This window comes from Micropterus dolomieu, linkage group LG12 (genome assembly GCF_021292245.1).
Source record: "Micropterus dolomieu isolate WLL.071019.BEF.003 ecotype Adirondacks linkage group LG12, ASM2129224v1, whole genome shotgun sequence".
NCBI lineage: Eukaryota > Metazoa > Chordata > Actinopteri > Centrarchiformes > Centrarchidae > Micropterus > Micropterus dolomieu.
In genome coordinates, this window is record NC_060161.1 from 3,351,436 (window position 1) to 3,370,044 (window position 18,609).

General features: G+C 41.5%; 1 protein-coding gene across 1 annotated transcript in view; it reads left to right on the forward strand.

Moving 5' to 3' along the window:
* Positions 1–18,609, forward strand: part of LOC123980678 (zinc transporter 6-like) — a 55,958-nt gene that overhangs the window by 26,832 nt on the left and 10,517 nt on the right. Inside the window, exons 5-6 of the mRNA XM_046065199.1 lie at positions 15,242–15,284; positions 15,770–15,835. Coding sequence (XP_045921155.1) covers positions 15,242–15,284; positions 15,770–15,835 — 109 coding nt within the window. The remainder of the gene's footprint in view (positions 1–15,241; positions 15,285–15,769; positions 15,836–18,609) is intronic.

Below are 18,609 nucleotides of genomic sequence, written 5' to 3' on the forward strand. Positions count from 1 at the left end.
TAGTCCTTAACTAGGAACTGAGCATGTGCAACTCCCAACAAAGATCATTTAGAGACAAGATGTATCACTCCATAGCTAAAACGAAGCCTTCAACACAGGGTGAAAAGAGGAGCTGCAGCAACGTGCAGTATGACAAAAATATGGTGTTTTTTTTGGAATTAAACCATGTAAACCTGTTCTGGTACAACCTGTAAATGAGATTTTGCACCTGAAAATAAGCGTAATACCACCTCATTAAATAAAATTATTTTATATTATATTGTATTTACATTTATATTCCTTTTATTGTTTACTTCCACTTTCCAAAACTGCCTGGCATAACATACTGCAAACTGCTGTGAAACGCAGTATATCGTACACAGTATCTAGTACATATTTCAGCTAGCTGTAGCGGTAATATGTAGCAGGAGGTTCTGAATACAGCCTACGAGTTAAAAGATGATAACTCTGCATGTTTACCATCATTTGATCCCTTGGTAGTATAAATATATTGATTAGTGCAGCTTTAAAAAGTATGTAAAGGTGTACAACTTGATCTTTAGTCAACAAATGAGGAAGAATAATTGTTTTAATAATTAGCTTGGTCATATTTTTTATGACTTGCAATCGACTCTATGTTTAAATCTACAATATTTTAATGGACTGTCCTCTATTTCGCTGTAATGTAGACGACTGGGCCGAACACACCGAGATATAACCAGCGGCTGTGTGTGTGTGTTTGTGCACATGAAGTTTAGAGAGTGTGTGTGTGTTTGTGCACATGAAGTTTAGAGAGTGTGTGTGTGTTTGTGCACATGAAGTTTAGAGAGTGTGTGTGTGTGTGTGTGCACATGAAGTTTAGAGAGCGTGTGTGTGTGTGTGTGTGTGTGCACATGAAGTTTAGAGAGCGTGTGTGTGTGTGTGCACATGAAGTTTAGAGAGTGTGTGTGTGTGTGTGCACATGAAGTTTAGAGAGCGTGTGTGTGTGTGTGCACATGAAGTTTAGAGAGTGTGTGTGTGTTTGTGCACATGAAGTTTAGAGAGTGTGTGTGTGTTTGTGCACATGAAGTTTAGAGAGTGTGTGTGTGTGTGTGTGCACATGAAGTTTAGAGAGCGTGTGTGTGTGTGTGTGTGTGTGCACATGAAGTTTAGAGAGCGTGTGTGTGTGTGTGCACATGAAGTTTAGAGAGTGTGTGTGTGTGTGTGCACATGAAGTTTAGAGAGCGTGTGTGTGTGTGTGCACATGAAGTTTAGAGAGTGTGTGTGTGTTTGTGCACATGAAGTTTAGAGAGTGTGTGTGTGTTTGTGCACATGAAGTTTAGAGAGTGTGTGTGTGTGTGTGTGCACATGAAGTTTAGAGAGCGTGTGTGTGTGTGTGTGTGTGTGCACATGAAGTTTAGAGAGCGTGTGTGTGTGTGTGCACATGAAGTTTAGAGAGTGTGTGTGTGTGTGTGCACATGAAGTTTAGAGAGCGTGTGTGTGTGTGTGCACATGAAGTTTAGAGAGTGTGTGTGTGTTTGTGCACATGAAGTTTAGAGAGTGTGTGTGTGTTTGTGCACATGAAGTTTAGAGAGTGTGTGTGTGTGTGTGTGCACATGAAGTTTAGAGAGCGTGTGTGTGTGTGTGTGTGTGTGCACATGAAGTTTAGAGAGCGTGTGTGTGTGTGTGCACATGAAGTTTAGAGAGTGTGTGTGTGTGTGTGCACATGAAGTTTAGAGAGCGTGTGTGTGTGTGTGCACATGAAGTTTAGAGAGTGTGTGTGTGTTTGTGCACATGAAGTTTAGAGAGTGTGTGTGTGTTTGTGCACATGAAGTTTAGAGAGTGTGTGTGTGTGTGTGTGTTTGTGCACATGAAGTTTAGAGAGTGTGTGTGTGTGTGTGCACATGAAGTTTAGAGTGCGTGTGTGTGTGTGTGTTTGTGCACATGAAGTTTAGAGAGTGTGCGTGTGTGTGCACATGAAGTTTAGAGAGTGTGTGTGTGTTTGTGCACATGAAGTTTAGAGTGCGTGTGTGTGTGTTTGTGCACATGAAGTTTAGAGTGCGTGTGTGTGTGTTTGTGCACATGAAGTTTAGAGAGTGTGTGTGTGTGTGCACATGAAGTTTAGAGAGTGTGTGTGTGTTTGTGCACATGAAGTTTAGAGAGTGTGTGTGTGTGTGTGTTTGTGCACATGAAGTTTAGAGAGTGTGTGTGTGTGTTTGTGCACATGAAGTTTAGAGAGTGTGTGTGTGTGTTTGTGCACATGAAGTTTAGACAGTGTGTGTGTGTGTGTGCACATGAAGTTTAGACAGTGTGTGTGTGTGTTTGTGCACATGAAGTTTAGAGTGCGTGTGTGTGTGTGTCTAAATGCTGTTTAAGCAGCGTTGTTGTTGCACTGCTGCTGAAACTTAAGCTGATGATGATTCTACAGAAGTGTGTGTGTCCAGTCAGGCTGGTGCTCCTGTATCAAATTGTGCTGTGGACATCTGGATCAGCTTTCAGCCTTTTACAAAGGAAAGACATCAGCTTTTTGTCTCACCGGACCAAACACACACACACACACACATTCGCTCTGCAGCAGTTTAGGAATCTGTGCGTCCGTCTGTTTCCCCTTTTTCCACTCGAACAGACACAGACACAGCACACCTCTTTGTGTCACTTAAACCTCTTCGCCTCTCTCTTTGCAACACACACCTCAGCTCTGTCTTTCACCTTAACTCACCTCTTCTGTCTCTCACCTCTGTCCGTCTCCCAACACCCGCTCACCTGACCCCACCCTCCTCGCTCCGTCTCCCCTCCCGGCTGATCAGACTATCAGATGGATATCAGAACAAAGAAAAGTTGTGTATAAGTACAATCTAATCTACACGTTATCTCAGCCAGTGATGTGTTGTTTCAGTTTTTAGTAATGAATGAAATAGAAACCCTCGTTGGGTTCAGTTTAACAGAAGCATTATTCTCTACTTGAGAACAATAAATATTTAACACTAGACCGTAATGGTGTTATATTAGAGCTGCTGTCATTTAGGAGAAACGTGTGAACATTTAGAAAAGATAACAGTGACTGAGGACATTTATGGCTCCAAACTCACAATGCTAGTCTTAAATATCAACCATGTTTGGGCAGAGTTGATCCAGTTGGCAGGCTGGAAACCCATCACGTTTGGGCCGATATTTGATTTTGATCAGCCTCAGATCAGGAACAGCGCCACCAATTATCGGACCAATTATCCTCTAGTGTGCGATAGGGCTGCAACGATTAGTCAACGTAATTGACGACGTCGCTGTGAAATTTCATTGTCGTCACATCCTTACATAGATGCCGTTTAAGGGAGAGAGAGAAATCTTCTTACTAAGAACATTTCTGGTTGTTTATTTCTAACTGCAATGCACTACAGGAAGTGCTGGGTGCAGTATCACTTCCACTGTCTGCCATGACTGCTTGACTGTAAGACTACTCACGAAGAAGAAGCTTTCATGCGAGAAGCGGAAAGTAAAGTAGAAAGAGACGAACGGCAAGAACGTCTTTCGTTTTTGCTGTTCGCTATTTAATTACTAAATACACTTTTGGGCGGTGTTGAGGCGAGAAACCAGCTGTGTACAATTTGAATATTGGCAGTTTTACCAAAGATGATGGCGAATCGAAAATGTGTTCAAACTTTTTCGGGGTTGAGAAGCTCCACATGTGCCCGCAAAGTTAGCGGTGCGGGTCACGCCCACAGAGCGCCCTGGTTACTCAGACCACTGCAGCAGAACAACAGACAGAGGAAAGACAGTGTTTCCTATACGTTCTTTTATTTGTGGCGGCCCGCCACAATATCAACGCTGACCGCCACATACTGATTTTGTTTTTATTTTATTTTACTAGGCCTATTCAAAATCTTATTTGATTGCAGATCAGCGCATTTGAGCAGCACATCCTCTCGCTCGTCTCTCTCTCTCATGAACACAAATCTGTCCAACACAACGATGGCAATGTTGGAGACCCAGCTTTAAAAAAGTTATTAGTAATGGTTTAAGGGACATCAAGGAACATCTGGCTCGTGATGTCCCCTACAGAACATTCTCCACTTATAAAACTTATAAGCATTTTTGAAAAATAAACTACAGCAGTAGTACGAAAGCAGACTGTTGCTTTATTGTTCTAAATAGACATTGTTACTGTGCAGTTCTGGTTATATACTTGCTTTTAATTAGCTTTTATGTTATATAGTTCCAAAGCAAAAGTCTTTTGTTAAACAGTTTGTATAAATCAGTGAATTATAGGAGGAGCCTGCGCTGTCTTGTCTTCTTCCCTGGTTTCCCCCTGGCGTTGATCCTGGTGTTCATTCTGAATAGTAAACCTCGTTCACTTAATGGTAACGTTAGCTAGTTAGGCTGAGTGTTGGAGATCAGTGATTCACTTGAAAGATATTTAATTAGTTAAATGGTTTAATGGTCGAATAAATAACTAACAGATTAGTCGACAGTAGTTGCAGCCCTGGTGTGCGGCCAGCATTTGACTTGGTTGTCTTTTAAAGAAATATATATTAAAAATTGAATTGTACAAAAATATAATTTATCACACCAAAAATATCTCAATATAAGAACAGTGTGATACTTTAAACAAACACAAGGGTTGTTTTTGAGTTCATTTTTTGCGTGTTGTCGTGTTTTGCATTGGCGCGGTGTTTGTGTGCATATCCATTAGCTTGTTTCTCATCCAGAGATGGTCGTCTGTGCACATGTGATCTGAGCTGTGTGTGTGTGTGTGTGTGTGTGTCCCCAGGCCCTCAGTGTTCCTGTGTGTCAGAACACAGCTGGTGAAGCAGTCCATCCCACGGGCCTTCAGTACAGCCAACACACACTCACAGTAACCCCCCCTGTGTGTGCGCGTGATCAGCTCCTCTTACTCCCCAAACAGCCACCACATCTGCTTTGCTGTCAGTGTGACTCGATCACTTAAGCGCACTGACGATGCCCGTGAATCTGCTCCCGTTCGATCCCACATTTTTAAAAGTGCAAAGCACGTCTCTCACTCGCTACGCACACATTGTCATTAAAAAAGACCTGACGTTACCTCCGCTGCTCTTATAGCAGCACCTGTCACGCAGATGTCCTTTGATTGAGAAAAGGAAGCCAGCAAAGCGTTGTGTTACCGCGCTCGCACAGTGTGCGGGTGAAAATTATTGAACGCCGGTACCGCACTGATTTTAATAATTGTATAAAATTTTAGTTGCAGCGGTCTTAATTCAGCAGCGACAATGCGGCAAATATAGGGGAACCATATCTCTGGAATGTGCACGTCAACATTACAAATTCAATGAACATTTAGATAATCGATTTTTTTTCCACATCTGTTAATTTAAAAAAGTAAGCTTTAATAGTTTGGCATATTTACAGTAAAACCTTGTCAGTGAACTATTAGGGCAAAAAAAACTACAACAATCAAAAACAAAATAATTGTTCATTAATCGGTAAAATCTTCAATTAATCATGATTTTATGATCTTTTTAATGTTAATTATATATAATTTTTGGTCTATTAAAAATGGCCCAAATAAAAGGTTACAAAAACATTTTGTCCTGTGACTGCGGTGGGAGTGCACACCGCATATCTGAAAATATCTGTTCACGTCGCACAGTTTACATGAACTCTGGATTACGGACAGACAATGTAGCCGGCTGTCAATGTTCATCAATTTCTGAATGAAAAGTTCTGCACAAAAAGTTTGAATTGATCAAATGGGTATATTTTATTTCCCAGCCTCTTCCTCCTCCGGTGGTCAGAAGTGGGCTTTGTCGTACTTGCACAGTGACGTCAGCGTGCGCTGACAGACGCTGGAGTATGTTTATCAGTCACAGAGATGGAAATCATTTTACAGGATAAGACGGTAAAACTCTCTGAAACAGGCTCGGGTCAGCAGGAGCAGCTTCAACATACCAGCACTCAGTCCTCCTAATAGCATATTTGTCTTAACAGATGATGTTACATTGATTATCATCAGCAGGGGAGACTTGCAGGGTACCGGGTCAGGGCACAAGGGGCATGAAGGTTAGCGGTCTGTTCGGTTTAACATGTCACTGCCAGCTGCCTCCCATCTCCCACGAGCCGACACGAGAATCCATTTGACTTCATAAATGGACGCCGCGGAGCTTCGGTCTGGTTTGGTATTGACAGAAGCTGCTCTTTGTATCTGAGGATGGCAAACAGTCCGTGTGGGCCGCGGTCACCGGGGAGCCCGTGTGTGTGGTAGCCATTTGTATACAGGCTTGTTTTTATGTCTGTGTGCTTCCTCACTGTGTTTGTAAGAACATTTAAAAGGAAACCCCTTTTAAACATCTGAAATGAGTCTGTTAAATAACTAATTGCCTATTGATCCTTACGTAGAAGGAAAGATGGTCTGACGATATGAAGCAGAATTAACTAAAAGATCTCAGTGACGTTCAGGTACATGACCTTTAGCCACGCAAACGTTTTTTGGTCTCCCTGAAGTAGAGTTTCAACGATTAGTTGTCGACTATTAAATTAATCGCCAAGTATTTTGATAATTGGTGAATAACTTTGAGCCAATTTATTAAAGAAAAAAATATCAAAACTTTTAGCTTCTGAAATATGAACATTTTCTGTTTTCTTTGCTCCTCTGTGACAGCAAACTGAATATATTTGGGTTGTGGACAAAACAAGACATTCGAGGACGTCATGTCGGGCTTTAGGAAACACTAATCGACATTTTTCACAATTTTCTCAACAAATAATTGATTAATTGAGAAAATAATCTACAGATTAATCGATGATGAAAATAATCTTTAGTTGCGGCCCTTCCCTGAAGAGGTCAGGTTAGTTTGTGAAATAGGTGAGATTAAATTAAAGACCACTTTTCTGGAGACCTCATCTGGATTTTAAAAAATGATTTGTTTTAGGAAGGGAACCTTTGTGCTCTTTTCTTCTTACTTGTAAAAAAGTTATGTTCACCACTGCATCAATATTTTTTTTAGGGATGCACCGAAATGAAAATTCTTGGCCGAAGCCGAATTTAATGAAAAAATTACCAAGCAAGTACATTCATTTTTCCATTTATTTTTTCCCTTTTTGTTTTACCGTTGCAAAAATTAAATATTCAAAATGTGATGTTTTTTCCTTAGTGTTTCCCACAGGATGTGGAGAGACTATGGCGGGGGGGTCCGGGGCCCGAGAGGGTCCGGTAGAGTAAATTACATGTGTCCATTTACTTTTAATGGACACATGCAATATGTTTTATACTTGCTGTGAATATATAATCCAATTAATCTTATTTCCATCCTGTACAGACACCTTATTTTGAAAACCGGACGTTGTCACATGTGTTTCCTCCTCGCGCTAAATTCATCCAGTCCGACACGGTTTGATAAATAATGTTGTAACATGAAGACTTCACAGCTTCTCTTCACGTAGGACTCTCATACTGCAACACTTGTCTTTGTAAAGAGACAAACTGACAGGATAAAGTCTCTAACCCGCCTGTCAGCTCACGCTGGGCCACTTCATTTACCATAAAGACTTTAATACGTGTGCACTACAAATTTAGGTGCAGTTAGCTTAATCGGCGTCTCAGAAAGGAGTGACAGAAACACTCAAAGCGGGTCAGACCGTTTGTTGCCTTTTCTAAGAAGTCAGCCACAGATGGAGCGGATGTACGAGGAGACAATTCAGCAGAACAGAGTCTGCAAACGGCCATTTTAGCGTTTTTCTCAGACACTTTAAAATGCTTCCACACTGCCGACATGTCAACGTGATTGTTCGGTAAAATTTATTCGATCTTTTGACCCAAAGTGCTTTTTTTTTTTTTTGCTATTTTTGGTTTCCGAACATTCGGTGCGTTCCTAACACTTTTACTGTTGTCTTTATACAGCCCACCTGTGCACCTGTACATGCATAAGACACAATAAATAATATAACTACTTAATACTCCACCAGGGTATTTACACGACAGGATGAAAACCACCAGCTGCAGCGTTCGCTTGGTATCACTTGGTGTGTGTGTGTATTTGTGTGTGTCTGCAAGTTAATATTAATAAACAGTGTTGTGATCAGTCATTGTGTGTACATGCCCTTATGTGTGTGTGTCAGGTGTGTAATGTGTGGTCCAGTCTCACGTTTCTCCCTCAGTGCTGGGCAGTGTCCTCCTCCTCCTCCTCCTCCCCGGGGAGCCTCCTCACCGCAGCAGTTGAGGCGTTCGATAGAAGCTTTTAGTTTACATCTGCAGCTCATAAGAGCTGACCCGACACCACGACCCGCTGTGTGTGTGTGTGTGTGTGTGTGTGTGTTCTGGGTCTCACGTTACTGTTTACCGGAACCGGCGACACTAAGCTGCTATTTGCTGTGGTTAGCAAATCCTGCTCCTCCTCCTCTGTGTGTGTCTGTTTCAGTGCGTCCTCGTGAGCCGAATATGAACAAAGTCCGACTTTTTGTCTTCGCCTGCACGCGACACAAAATGATGATTTGAATCAGGAAATGTGTGCTCTCTGGCCGTCTTGGTTTGTGGTCTTTGTAATAATGTATTTTCACAATCTTATATTTCAGCAACATTATATTTTAAATTGACAAACGTGTGTAAATCAGATCACAGTTCTGACGGGATCAATAATGTGTTGTCTCTCGCCGTTCCCATAGTTACGTACTGTATATGTCTATGTGCATCCTCTCATTTGAGAAGCTAGAACAAGAAATATTTTCATTACACTTTGTCACTACTAAAACGATTAAATCAATTATCAAAACATAGGTCCCATAGTGCGCCACAGGGGGGGGGAGGGAATTAAACAAGGGTTTATACTTTCCGAATTTGCGAGTACGCGAGAGTCTGCGTGCCTCCCCGTTTTTATGTCTGTTTTAATATAGACGGAGATCAAACGAGGCTAAAACTCTGGTGAGGAAGGAGATCGTATTAAAACAAAAACATAGTAATGCGGATGTAGCTTTAGACTTTCTATTGTTCTCTATACAGATCACACGTTAGTGAAATGATCACTACTGCGTCAGAACACATCTAGTCCTACACATGGATGTCCTTTGGCGTGGAAGAATTCGACCCAAGTTTTGGAGGCTACTTTCAGCACGTCAGAGCATTTTTGATTCTTTGTGCGGCAGACATGTCAGACATTTTGCTTTATACACGTATAGTGTGAGCACTCGGGTCGTGGCTGACCATCAGATCGTACATCGTGAGCTTTGACTTTACATCGCAGACGATTTACTCGTACAGTGCGAGTTGGAATAAAACAACGTGCCCTGCATGTCCAGCTTTAGGATCGTCTTTAAACTCCCGAACAGACAACAGAACAAAGTTGGTTTTGTTTTTCTTACTTTCTAAGATTAGTTTTAAGTTGTCAATATTCTTCCTTTTCACAATTCATCACCATCGTCATGTGTTGATGCAGCTGAGGGAGAAGTGCGCTTGATTTGATGCGATAGACCTCCCTGCTGAGCAAGTGTTGCAGAGTCATTGTCATGTGAGAATGAGAACGTGTGTTGACTTGCGATCATGCTCTTGATTATTAATGTAGCCCTAAACAAAGTCTTTTTAGAGTTTACTTTGTTTCCTCTGCCGCTCAGATGATAAAAGTATCTCTTGTGTGTACATGTACTGTGAGTGTGCTTATACTTAGTGTACTGTGAGTGTACTGTGAGTGTGTGTGTTTGGGCTGCTCCTCTGCAGACAGCATTAAATATTCATCCACCTGCTCGTATTTCTCCTCTCTCATCTGTCTATTCACCCCTCGCTTCCTTCCTTCATTTCTACCTCCTTCTTCCTTCCACTTTTAAATTCTTAAGCTTTCCGTCCTTCCTTCTTTCTGGGCCCTCTCTCCGTCTTTCCTCCGTTTGTTTGCTGTTTTCAAATGAAATAAAAAGAAGGATGGAATGAAGGGAAGGAACTAAGGATGCTCCGAATGTTCGGCCACCGAAATTGATCGGCCTAATAAGTGAAAAGGCCGATTAAATTTTACCGAACAATCACGTTGACATGTCGGCAGTGTGGAAGGATTTTAAAGTGTCTGAGAAAAACGCTAAAATGGCCGTTTGCAGACTCTGTTCTGCTGAACTGTCTCCTCGCACATCCGCTCCATCTGTGGCTGACTTCTTAGAAAAGGCAACAAACGGTCTGAACCGCTTTGAGTGTTTCTGTCACTGCACCTAAATTTGTAGTGCACACGTATTAAAGCCTTTATGGTAAATCCACAGAAACGGAGCAGAGTGAGCTGACAGGCGGGTTAGAGACTTTATCCTGTCAGTTTGTCTCTTTACAAAGACAAGTGTTGCAGTATGAGAGTCCTACGTGAAGAGAAGCTGTGAAGTCTTCATGTTACAACATTATTTATCAAACCGGGTCGGACTGGATGAATTTAGCGCGAGGATGAAACACATGTGACAACGTCCGGTTTTCAAAATAAGGTGAATGTACAGGATGGAAATAAGATTAATTGGATTATATATTCACAGCAAGTATAAAACATATTGCATGTGTCCATTAAAAGTAAATGGACACATGTAATTTACTTTACCGGACCCTATCGGGCCCCGGACCCCCCCGCCATAGTCTCTCCACATCCTGTGGGAAACACTGAGAAAAAAGCACATTTTGACTATTTAATTTATGCAGTGGTGGAAAAAAAGGCAAAGTAAATGGAAAATATGTGAATGTACTTGTTTGGCAAATATGTATATATAATATATTCGGCTTTTTTTCATTGTCATTTGGTGCATCCCTAGAAGGAACTTGGTGAAAGATGAAGGAAAATTTCAAATGAAGCTAAAGGAGTTGCATAAGAGAAGACAGAAGAGTTTGACAAACTTCCTCTCTCCTCTTCTCTATCGATCATTTCTGAAAACAGACAGATTTTGCTATCTGTTCTGTTCTGGGTGTTGAGTTCAGGCCCTGTGTGTGTGTTTCTCTGTGTTTGCTCTTTGTTTTTATGTGTTTGTAGCTCTGTTGAAGTTGTGCATCATATTCTTTATTCACGCTGCTGTTTGTTTGTGTGCGGTAGACATGAATAATGTCCCGTCTGCTCTGTTTGTTTCTCTGGTATCACATCAACACGTCCTCTGGGTGTCAGTGTTTGTATGCAGGAGATTTATAAAGGATTTGAGCCGGGTTCTGTGTGTGGATATGTGTGTGTGTTGTGGCGTATATGTAAACCTATCCGAGCACAGCGAGGGGAAATTTCATCCCGGGTATTGATTTGGTCCGGCCTGCTTCAGGGTCACTGTGATGTCAGCGTTTGTATTATTATTGCTTTTATTGTCTGCTGCTTTTAATTCAACACAACAAGATGACATCAAACCTCATTGATCCCTATGAGCAGATGAACTGCTGCATATCAAAGTAACAGGATACAGCAAAAAGCATCACACACACAATGAAACTGATAATTAGCAGTTCCTTTAAGCAAAATCACTCTGGTTATGTATGTTGTGTTCTGGTACGTGTCAAATTCTGTTTTCAGCTATAAAAAATCTCAAAATAATTGTCATTATAACCAAGAGAGTCTACAGCCCGGCTCTTTGAGACTGTACTTAATTTAGCGTGTTAGCATTTCCAAATTAGCAAAGTACAGCATATGCTAATGGGAATTAGAGCTGCAAGGATTGGTCGATTAATCCATTAATTGGCAAGTATTTTGATAATAAGAACGTCCAAATTATCTGATTCCAGCTTCTTAAATGTGAATATTTTCCTGTTTCTTTGCTCCTCTGTGACGGTAAACTGAATATCTTTGGGTTGTGGACAAAAGTAGACATTTAAGGACGTCACCTCGGGCTTTGGGAAACGCTGATCTACGTTTTTCACAACTAGTCGATCTATCGGGAGAACGATCGACAGATTAAGCTATAATGAAAATTATCGTTAGTTGCAGCCCTGATGGGAATACGTCATCGTCTGAACCACATTTCAAGAGAATCCATTTATTTATTAATGGTTTATTTGATAGGGAGAGATGCAGTGTACACAGACAGACTGACGAGTCATAACATGTAAGCGAGACTCAGTGGGATTTGTAGCCACTTCTAAACCCTCCGTTGTGAATTAAAAGTTGAACGTTCATATAAATCCAAATCATATTCACAGTGGCCTAAAGAGGAAATTATTTTGTGCCGTACACATATCACAAAGGTTCTTCTTGGCATATTATGTTAATATTACGTATGTTGACCTGACTGCATGACTTTACATGCCACAGAGCGACAGTATCTACTCCAAGTCCATGCTCTTGTTTCAGTTTTCAAATATGGTGAGAGAGGGCGTCTTACCAGAATCTGAGGGTGTCGTTACCCTTTAAATGCAGACAAAAATAAAATACTCTGTAGATTTCAGTTTCAGGCAGTCTTAGATATTTTCCTCTTTACTCCAATCCGGTCCAACTTTATTCATAAAGCACATTTGAAAACAACCCGGTTGACCCAAAGTGCTGTGCGTTGACATAATTCAATAAATCAGTAAATAAATCAATAAAAAACAAACATGACTTATTAAAAAAGCAATGCACAACTTTCAAACTGGGTTAAAAGCCACAGTCTCCGGGCCGTGACCGAGAAAGCTTGGGTCCCTCCTGTTCATCAGCAGAGTTTAGGGACAACAAGGAGTCAGTAGGGCTGGGCAACAATCATCAATAATGATAATTATCGCTATATAATTTTCCTCAATATCAATATAATAAATGTTCAATATATCGTCAATAAATATTTGATTTAATTCATTTGAATCACAAACAAATGAGCACTTAATTTTTCTATTAAGATATTTATTTTGTTGAAGGAAGTGTGACTGAAAAAAGATTCACTAAGCAAATTTGTTGAGATTTTATCATAATGGTTTTGATTGTTCTTCCTCAGATTTGTGAAGTGATCCAGTGTTTCGCTTCAAGTGTTTGTCCCATTCTGACCATAAAAAACCCCAAATTAACCCCAATTTTTGCTTGAAAGAAATAATGATTTGATATATATTGTGATAATTATATCTATCGATTGATGTGAAACGTTTTTATCGTGATCCATATCGCCCAGCGGACCTAGGCTGGAGCTGGCCCATAAAGGGCTTTAAAAAACAAACAATAGACTCTTAAGTTCAATCCTAAAACAAACTGTGAGGATGTGGCCTCTCCAGTAATCTGTTACTCTTTCACCTGTGTTAAGGGATTGTCCTCCCTCCCTCCCTCTCATTCACTTTCCCTGCACCTGTCTGTCTGTATACATGTCTGTCACCCTGTCGATCTGTCCTCTAAACTCTCTCTCTGTCCGTCCATCTGCCGTCCTCTTAGCCTCGCTCCCCGCCTGTCGCTCTGTCACCCTCCTGTCTCGCTCTCTCTCGGGCTCGTTGCCACGGGGCCCCTCTGTCAGGATTACATGGCGTCAGGTTGGCCAACATGGACGCCGGTGGTGGGGAAACAAAATGTTCCCCTCAGCACAAAGCCGCTGTAATCCGCTCTCCTCATCCCCCCACAGCAGAGGCTGATTACAGAAAGCTGGTTCACGGGCATTAAGGCGGACAGACAGGCAGGCCAGCGGTGTGAACGCAAGCCAGGCCAGTTGGACGCCGAGCCTCTCTGTAGCTGGCTGGTTAACTGACTGATTAGTTTATTGGCTTGTTGGCTGACTGACTGAGTAACCTACTGACTGACTAACTAGCTTACCTGTTGGCTGCCAGCCAGGTTGGTTTCCAGGTGATCCACGCAGTGAAAGCCTGGCTGCCGGGCTGATTCAGAGGCGGGAAGACAAGCTCGTTGGCCATTTATCAAGTCAAGTAGCTGCTGACTGTCTTACCTTGATGGCTAACTAAGGACATGGATTTATAGATTTTAATTTGTGATAAACTTCTGAAAAAAACAAATATTTATATATTAAGGCTGCAGCTTAACGATGATTTTAGTACTCGAAGCTTCTACAGATTATTCCATCAATTCATCGATGCGTAAATCAGCTGTGTGCGTCGATAGATGATAGATATTTATTAGTCCTCGGAAATTCATAGTGTGTCATACAGCAAACATCAGACCAACAACCAGACAGCTGCTTTACCAACACAAACATCACCCGAGCGCTCTACAGGTTATACTGAGGTGTGCAGCTCCCCGGCACCCATTTAACTCATGACTGTGACGTTACAACCCAAACTCACAAATGTTGAAGTCGCTGTTACTGTTACCTTGTCTGTGGTCCGCTGGCAGAACACCGGCTGCTTTCTGATCAGGTGATATTGCAGAGGCGACATAAGTTTCATTTTACAGAGGACGGACTGTGACATTACAGAGTTGTTGTTTTCTTCAGCTTGAAATAATCCCAGACACTTTTCATCTTCGGCCCTCGCTGTTTTCTCTCTCTTCCTCCATTATAATCACGTCATGTTCACACTGTGCGACAGTAATAAATGCCCATGCACACTCAATCTAAAAATTTGTTTATATTCTCAAGGGCTTCAGACTAACTTTCTGCTTTGGTTGCACTGATGCACCAAACAAATTTCATTCGAGTGCACCGACACAAAACTTTGGTGCACCCGCATTTTTCACAACACCTTGAGCGCATTCAGTCATTTCCCAAACACATCAATAGTTATTTAAATGATAGTAAACAGGAACACCTGCAGGTAAATGTTTAGAACTTGGGGAAAACGCACACACAGATAGAGGCGCGGCCTACGAAATGTTAGGTGCACCAGTGCAACCAAGAAAAAAGCACTCTGGAGCCCTGCAGGTGCTCAGATTAGGAACAGTGTGGGAATCGGGCACCGAAGGATTTTTAAGTACCTGATTTCCCTCCGTGAGCTCCGCGTTGTGTTGCTGTGTTGCGTTGCTTTGTATTGAGAGGAGTTCTTAATATTTTGTCTACCCTCTTTCATAATAATGGCATCAGCCGGTCATGTCAGCATGTGCAAGTAATCAAATGTGTTAAATCGATACGGAGAGTCTCTGTTGACGTTTCTCCGGTTATTCCCTTCAAGTTTTACATTTCTTTATCTGTGTTTGTCTGTAAAACATGTTAAAAACTGTACAATCTGGACCTGCTCTGTATGAAACGTGCAAACGTCTGTTAAATGAGTTACCACTGTCACTTTGTCAAACATTTTTGAAATGATGACTCCTGTGTGCACGTTTGCTTTAGCAAAAACCGTCGCATCATTTAGTTTAAAATGATCGTTAGAAAAATGTCAGTTTAAATCATGTTCATTGATCAAATGTCTAACGTGTTTCTTAGGGTTACAAACCAACCTTTGCGACGCTGCAGCTCGTATCTGATTTGTGATGGTCTTTGTTTCTCTGTTTTGTCATTTCAGCCTTAACTGCCTACACCTACCTTACCATCTTCGACCTCTTTAGGTGAGTGTGTTGAGCTCCTGGGTAATAAATGATCACTGTTCTGTAGTCGTACACAATAGTGAAGTAAATATACTTCTTTGGGTTTTGAATGGGAAGAAATATCCTGTTATATTCAAACCAAGATCATTTAAATGCCTCATATCAGGCTCTGGGGAATAGCAAAGGTGTTTTTGTTTATTATTTTTGAATATTTTACTGATCAAACTATCAAACTGCTTTTTTTGCAAAGTGTTTGGCAGATTAATCAGTACTGAAAATAACTGTCACGTGTCTGTAGCTCATTGTGGACAGAAAAATACAGAAACACTGTTCGCTCAGCTGTGCTGGGGGGGGTTGCTGTTTTCATGGAGAATTTCCACTCATGAAAAATTAATTCTGAGATGATAATGAACTTCAGCTGACCTCTCTGTCGTCTACCATTCCCCTCTCATTGACTCTCTTCTTATTTGTCCATCCTCCTTCCTTCACCCCCCTCCGGCCTGCAGTTTGATCACCTGTCTCATCAGTTCCTGGGTGACCATGAAGAAACCCAGTCAGGTCTACTCATTTGGGTGAGTTCACTGTTATAACCTGTAGAGTTTGAATCCTAAAGAAAAAATATACTTAAAATAAAGGACGCAGGACGTCACGTCAGCCGAGCAGTGTGACAAAATACAGCCCGTTTTTAACCTGCATCACTTTACGTTAATCTGATGGTAATTTAACACGTTTGCCTCGTGTCTGAATCAGCAGATAAATCAGAACAGCATGCTGGGAGATTAACGTAAAGGCTACAGCAAACAGAGAGAAATGTGCATCTTATTTCTCCGTCTAAGATCACTGCAATAAATGTTTTGTTTCATCTCGTGTGCACAGAATCCGTTTAATAAACTCGGAAAACAGCCAAATTTAGGTTGAGGAGATGCGCGCGGCTAAAACCCCTCGCATCTCCACGGTAACAAGCTGACCAGCACTCTCTCCCTACAGGCCAGCTATAATAGAATATACAAAGATCATTTTTAATGTAATATTGGCTTCTTCTTTTTTTTAAGAAGAAATTCTGACGTAAACAAACCTCCTTAAAGCATCAGAAAACATTAATATCTTAGATTCTCTTGTTGTGTCAGTTCCTGCATTAACCAACAGATTTTGAGGTATAGTCTTAAATTTGGGCGGCGGGGCGACCCTTTGGTGTGTACATGGATTGTACCTTGAATCCTAAATGTGAATATTTTCTGGTTTCTTTCCTCCTGTGACAGTAAACTGACGTCATCCTGAGCTTTGGGAAACGCTGATTGAAAAAATAAACCAAACAACTAATTGCATAGATTGATTAGAAGAAGATATTTGATATATATTTAATCATTAGTTGCAGCCCTGTTCTATACTGACTTTATATCAGTATCACTGATTGTCTGTGTCAATCTGTGTTTGTATATGTTCCCTAATTCACTTTTGTCCCTTAACCACACGCACACTGGAAACACAGCTGCAGCATCGGGCGCCGTTACTGTTGTCTGGATCATCTCGACAGCTCATAAACACACAAGAGTCGCCCAACTCTAACACACACACCTCCTTTGGTGTGTGTGTGTTTGTCAGTGAACTTGCCAAACACTGTATTTGCTGCTGACAGGTGACCTCTGAGCTTGAGGTGTGTAAGAGTAGTGATCGAAATCTGCTTTTCGGCTTCACTTGGCTCTCATAATGCCTGTGTGTGTGTGTGTGTGTTCCTGCACACGGCCTCAAACCTGCAGCTTTATTTAAGCATTAAGATAAACTCCCAAACCTCTCTCGCTTTTTCTGTAAGCCTTCGTTCGTTCGTAGTAGTGTTGCGAGTTAGAGTCAGCGAATTCTTCTTTAACTACCTAAACTAAACATGATGAATACCACCTTTAATGAGATGTGATCAGTGTAATTAATTTCTATAACCACCGGATAAGATTTTCCTGTTCTGCTCTGTTTGTGTTTCATTAATTGTTACAGAAGAGTAAAGAAAATAATTTCACACCTTTTTCAACTTCCTGTTTTTGTAAATCAGCAGACAAAAACAAACAACATATTTAGCAGCGTCAGTCGTTGCATTAGGGGACCAAAACTAAATCCAAGGAAGCAGCATCTCATGTTTGCTCCAGCAGATCACTTTCACGTCTTGAGGTTATTTGGGCTGATTTTGGGTCGGATTCGCCCCTCGTGAGAATCTCAGGCGTGTTGCTGATCTGAGGCTCGTTGGAACAGATTAACTGCCTAAATGATCCTGTAGTGTTGAGGTGCAAAATCTCAAGGTCACCGACTGGATCGGACGCTCTTCTATTTTGAATCGTAAACACTAAACATGTTTCATTAAACAGCGATGGAACACAATAGCCAATGAGAGCGCTATACCCGGGAACCGCCACCAACCAGATGTTGTGTACTCACTATAAATTGTTTAAACCATGATTCTTCAGCACACACAAGGTCAACCAGCTGACAACGGCAGTCTACCTCCATGACGCTTTGATGCGTCGTTTTGTAGTTCACACCTAATGACTGCCGACCGCAAATCGACCACTGATTTACCCCCGATCACAGCCTGACCGTCGCCGAGCGGCAAATAAGGCTAAAAATCGTGTAGTGTGAACTGTTTTATGTCTGAAGTCATGTTTGATCACGCCAGATTCTGTGATAATCCCCGCAAAGTCCCCGGAACCGCCATTCTGAAACCCTTTAGTATAAACAGCGTGTGGTCCTGCGTCTGGACTGAAGATCCAAATATTCAGCGTCTGTTAACTCTGTCGTTATGCCGTTCCAAATCCACCAGGCGTTAGATAGATTCAGTTTAGTTATTTGAAAAAATATTCGGCATTACGATTCACTAGTTTTTACTGATGCTGGTGGACAGTAGGTTTTCTGTGTGGCGCCCATATTGATTAACTGTTGGCAGCGCAGAGCGTGACCGTTGTCCCACAAGGAGGCGATCGGGCCAAAGAGCGGGCGCTATGTTTGTGAGTTGTCTCCCACATTCCTTGTAAACAAAGGCAACCCATTAACCTGTTTAAGTGTTCATTGGCTCACACGCACACACAGTGCGTGGTACAGGCTTTCAGCAAAGTGATTAGTCACTCATTAGAAAGTGAGTAGTCCGCACGCTCACAGCAGGAGGGATGCCGTAGGTTAGTGTTGGGCAATAAAACAATAATTATTGAGATATAATCTTTGAATCATGAACAAATAACTTAATTTTTCTATTAAGATATTTATTTTGTTGCGAAAAAAGGTACTGAAAAAAATTGCACTTAATTTTCCTCGTGCATATTTAGTTTAGTTTTGAATCTTCTACCTCAGATTTGTTAAATGATCCACT